Genomic DNA, 5,673 nt, shown 5'->3' on the forward strand with positions numbered 1-5,673 from the left:
CAATGATAAGCTTCAAAATCTCACCGAAACAGAAAATATGTGTTTATGGGTGTGTGGGAATTCTGATTATGCTCTTTCATTTTAGGTCATTCAAAATGAACTCGGATTAATGTATACACAGTATGGCAATAACTTACGGGAAGGCCACAGTTTTTCTTCAACCTAATCAAACCTAGTTGGTTGAGAACACTCTGGAGTGAAGGCATGTGGTGACGATTTTTTAAAAAGTCTTATTAACCACCCCAAATCACATCCTCTCAGGAAGTTACTTTCCCCTAGACAGTCGAGGGCTCTGAAAGTCTAGTTTTGCTATAAATATAAAATAATTTGTAGCAGAAAAATATAGCCTTTCTAAGAAATAAATTTCATTTTTCTTTGTTCACTGACAAAGCTATGAGTTGGTTAGACAACATGAGTTTCCACATGTTAGACCACAAATCAGCACATCTAATTACAGCTCAACTTAAAAAGTAAAAAGCACTTTTGCCATCTGGTCAAGTACAAATGTTGGTTCCTTCTTCCCCAACGTGGGAAATTCAGAACACAGTCAATGGTGACTGCCTTGTCAGATAGTCCCTTTCACTGAAGCAGGGTGTGGGAATGGCAGTGCCAAGTCCCCATAGTGCACAGAGATCCTGAGGTGGCTCCCCATGTGCTGCTGCTCCTCTCTCTACTGCTCCGACTTGGGGTGACTTTCAGCAGAGTGACAGAAATCAGAGCTGGGGTAAATGTGCAGTACTCTAGGCAATGGAGGGGTTGCCTTCAATTTTATATATCACAATACTTGGTATTATCAAAGTCACTGTTCACTGGCAGAAAGTGGGGTACAGCGGAGTTCTTCACAACTTATCAATTACAGATGGCCATTAGAATTTATCAAACAAATATTTCTCCCAAAATTTAAAAGAAAAAAAATGACAGGTGGCTTGTTTTAGGGAGTGAACGGGGAGGGGACAGCCAAGGGAGTAAGAAAAAAGAAAGATGTTAAATAATCACATAAGCCTGATTCTGGTGCCTTGTCCCCTACATATAAGAGATGGACACACAATGCCACAAGCGTACAGCCTACTAGGCAATTATTGTTCATTTAACAAGTTTTTTAAATGAGTAGTTTAAAAAAGACCATGGATCTGCTTTAGAACATCAATAAATGAAACTGGTTCACCAGGATCAAACGTCTTATGCTCAGACATTACTACTGCTGTCGTTCTCTGGCTTCAACCTGAACATGAGGTAACAGACCTCTGGACCAGCTCATGACAACAAAAGAACAGGCTGGAGAAGAGACTGGAGGAAAGCTTCACGCAAACACCAGCGTCATTCCCATCCTCTACACATCCCTTTTAATATTTGCCGAACCACCAAGAAAGTTCTTACATTCATCTTAGGGAACTTAGACGTCTTCATTATAAATAAAGATGGTTCTCCCTTCTTCACTAATAAATAAATATGAAAATGTGAAACATGCTTGGTAAGAAACAACATATAGAGAGGCAGAACAGGATGAAGAGAGAGGAAAATAAATCAATTAGTAATAGAGATAACATTCACTCCTCAATTTTAATCCATTTGCAAATTCTACTTCTTTCTAAAAGGGATAAAAAGAATTAGCTTTTAAAAACACTGCACTCAAAATGTTTCCAATGATAAGCTTCAAAATCTCACCGAAACAGAAAATATGTGTTTATGGGTGTGTGGGAATTCTGATTATGCTCTTTCATTTTAGGTCATTCAAAATGAACTCGGATTAATGTATACACAGTATGGCAATAACTTACGGGAAGGCCACAGTTTTTCTTCAACCTAATCAAACCTAGTTGGTTGAGAACACTCTGGAGTGAAGGCATGTGGTGACGATTTTTTAAAAAGTCTTATTAACCACCCCAAATCACATCCTCTCAGGAAGTTACTTTCCCCTAGACAGTCGAGGGCTCTGAAAGTCTAGTTTTGCTATAAATATAAAATAATTTGTAGCAGAAAAATATAGCCTTTCTAAGAAATAAATTTCATTTTTCTTTGTTCACTGACAAAGCTATGAGTTGGTTAGACAACATGAGTTTCCACATGTTAGACCACAAATCAGCACATCTAATTACAGCTCAACTTAAAAAGTAAAAAGCACTTTTGCCATCTGGTCAAGTACAAATGTTGGTTCCTTCTTCCCCAACGTGGGAAATTCAGAACACAGTCAATGGTGACTGCCTTGTCAGATAGTCCCTTTCACTGAAGCAGGGTGTGGGAATGGCAGTGCCAAGTCCCCATAGTGCACAGAGATCCTGAGGTGGCTCCCCATGTGCTGCTGCTCCTCTCTCTACTGCTCCGACTTGGGGTGACTTTCAGCAGAGTGACAGAAATCAGAGCTGGGGTAAATGTGCAGTACTCTAGGCAATGGAGGGGTTGCCTTCAATTTTATATATCACAATACTTGGTATTATCAAAGTCACTGTTCACTGGCAGAAAGTGGGGTACAGCGGAGTTCTTCACAACTTATCAATTACAGATGGCCATTAGAATTTATCAAACAAATATTTCTCCCAAAATTTAAAAGAAAAAAAATGACAGGTGGCTTGTTTTAGGGAGTGAACCTTTGGTGGAAATAATTGTTTTCATTCTTACTGTCACTAGAGTGGATCCCAGAGAAGATAGTGGGTATAAGGTTCTGGAAAGTTCTTATTTACTAAAACACCAAGAAGACATGCCATAAAGGAGGAGAAAGGACTTTGACTCTGGTTCTNAAAAAAAAAAAGACCACAAAGCTGAAGGCCACTGAAAAAGCAATCTATTCTTTTCGAATGGCTGAGAAATCTACCTGAAAATGTCTTCAGTTAAGGGAGCACAGTGGCTTGCAGATGGAACACACACAAGCTCCGGCACAATCTGCACAGATCAGAACCTGGCATAAAGACCACAACCCCCTCACAGGTGACAGGTGGCTTGTTTTAGGGAGTGAACGGGGAGGGGACAGCCAAGGGAGTAAGAAAAAAGAAAGATGTTAAATAATCACATAAGCCTGATTCTGGTGCCTTGTCCCCTACATATAAGAGATGGACACACAATGCCACAAGCGTACAGCCTACTAGGCAATTATTGTTCATTTAACAAGTTTTTTAAATGAGTAGTTTAAAAAAGACCATGGATCTGCTTTAGAACATCAATAAATGAAACTGGTTCACCAGGATCAAACGTCTTATGCTCAGACATTACTACTGCTGTCGTTCTCTGGCTTCAACCTGAACATGAGGTAACAGACCTCTGGACCAGCTCATGACAACAAAAGAACAGGCTGGAGAAGAGACTGGAGGAAAGCTTCACGCAAACACCAGCGTCATTCCCATCCTCTACACATCCCTTTTAATATTTGCCGAACCACCAAGAAAGTTCTTACATTCATCTTAGGGAACTTAGACGTCTTCATTATAAATAAAGATGGTTCTCCCTTCTTCACTAATAAATAAATATGAAAATGTGAAACATGCTTGGTAAGAAACAACATATAGAGAGGCAGAACAGGATGAAGAGAGAGGAAAATAAATCAATTAGTAATAGAGATAACATTCACTCCTCAATTTTAATCCATTTGCAAATTCTACTTCTTTCTAAAAGGGATAAAAAGAATTAGCTTTTAAAAACACTGCACTCAAAATGTTTCCAATGATAAGCTTCAAAATCTCACCGAAACAGAAAATATGTGTTTATGGGTGTGTGGGAATTCTGATTATGCTCTTTCATTTTAGGTCATTCAAAATGAACTCGGATTAATGTATACACAGTATGGCAATAACTTACGGGAAGGCCACAGTTTTTCTTCAACCTAATCAAACCTAGTTGGTTGAGAACACTCTGGAGTGAAGGCATGTGGTGACGATTTTTTAAAAAGTCTTATTAACCACCCCAAATCACATCCTCTCAGGAAGTTACTTTCCCCTAGACAGTCGAGGGCTCTGAAAGTCTAGTTTTGCTATAAATATAAAATAATTTGTAGCAGAAAAATATAGCCTTTCTAAGAAATAAATTTCATTTTTCTTTGTTCACTGACAAAGCTATGAGTTGGTTAGACAACATGAGTTTCCACATGTTAGACCACAAATCAGCACATCTAATTACAGCTCAACTTAAAAAGTAAAAAGCACTTTTGCCATCTGGTCAAGTACAAATGTTGGTTCCTTCTTCCCCAACGTGGGAAATTCAGAACACAGTCAATGGTGACTGCCTTGTCAGATAGTCCCCTTCACTGAAGCAGGGTGTGGGAATGGCAGTGCCAAGTCCCCATAGTGCACAGAGATCCTGAGGTGGCTCCCCATGTGCTGCTGCTCCTCTCTCTACTGCTCCGACTTGGGGTGACTTTCAGCAGAGTGACAGAAATCAGAGCTGGGGTAAATGTGCAGTACTCTAGGCAATGGAGGGGTTGCCTTCAATTTTATATATCACAATACTTGGTATTATCAAAGTCACTGTTCACTGGCAGAAAGTGGGGTACAGCGGAGTTCTTCACAACTTATCAATTACAGATGGCCATTAGAATTTATCAAACAAATATTTCTCCCAAAATTTAAAAGAAAAAAAATCATCCACAAAACCCTTCACCAAAACTCATTGTTTAAAAAAATTTCCCCCTCTGGGAATGGACTAGTGTGGCTACTGAGATGATGTGAAATTGTTTCTCCTCATTTCATTTGCAATTTGAATCCTGCTGGTAAAAAACAAACAAACAAAAAAAAAAAAACATGGAAATGTTTCTAGACCATTCATATGCTCATTCAGGCTACATTGCACTTCTGTCCTTCAGTGAGGAAAGGCAAGATCATCTCTGGGGCCAGCCTCCTCATCTCTGCTTCTGAATAACCATGGTGTCAAACTCTCAAGAACTGTGTGATCATTTGTTGAAGTGGACAAATGTCCTGGCCATCTCATGGTGCTTCTCTTCTCAAGTTTGGTGTCCTGATGAGACAAATGTCCAGACTGCTTTTGAGGCTTCCAATGTGCAAAAAAAAGTTCCGAAGGCATTGAATTAGCTTGGGCCTCTGTTAAGGTGTTTTGGTTACTTGTTTTAGCTGCTGAAAACCCTGTCTCATATACTGCACCAGGTCCACCAAACTGCTGTTGAGGGCCAAGGTGCACACATTTGTACTGAGCTGAGCAAAGAATTCTGCAAACAAAACAAAACAAAAGCCAAGTAAATACACATGCACACACAAAAATAAAAATGGAAACATAGGAAGTCAAGGTTCCAGAAGCTATGTCCCCACAATATTCTGCACTTATCACAGAGAAAAATCACAATCTACTGTAATTATGTGTTAATTCTTCACATTCCTCTAGTAGACTAGAAAGGTAGGATCCTACCTTGCTTTAGAGTTGAATCCATAATGCCTAGCACAGTGGCTGGCACTTGGAAAATACCCATTTTTTTTCTTGTGACCGGTAAGGAGATCGCAACCCTTGGCTTGATGTCGCCCGCACCACGCTCAGCCAGTGAGTGCACTGGCCATCCCTATATAGGATTCCTAACCCGCGGCCAGAGAGCCACTGCGCTCCCAGCGCCGCACCCTCCCGAGTGAGCCATGGGGTCGGCCCCCCAATTTATACTTTTGGATCAATGGATACATGAATTTAAAAAAACATGTTAAAAGCATTATTAGTTTGCTAAGAAAGAAAGTTCTAAGAGACTGTGGG

The 5,673-nt window shown here is 39.9% G+C and overlaps 1 protein-coding gene across 1 annotated transcript in view; it reads right to left on the minus strand.

Annotated features, from left to right (window-relative positions):
* Positions 1–4,238: 4,238 nt before the first annotated feature.
* AFF1 (AF4/FMR2 family, member 1) overlaps positions 4,239–5,673 on the minus strand; it is an 88,066-nt gene continuing 86,631 nt past the window's right edge. Inside the window, exon 19 of the mRNA XM_008585166.1 lies at positions 4,239–5,146. Coding sequence (XP_008583388.1) covers positions 5,025–5,146 — 122 coding nt within the window. The 3' untranslated portion in view covers positions 4,239–5,024. The remainder of the gene's footprint in view (positions 5,147–5,673) is intronic.

Source organism: Galeopterus variegatus, unplaced genomic scaffold (genome assembly GCF_000696425.1).
Source record: "Galeopterus variegatus unplaced genomic scaffold, G_variegatus-3.0.2 Scaffold3474, whole genome shotgun sequence".
Classification (NCBI taxonomy): Eukaryota; Metazoa; Chordata; class Mammalia; order Dermoptera; family Cynocephalidae; genus Galeopterus; species Galeopterus variegatus.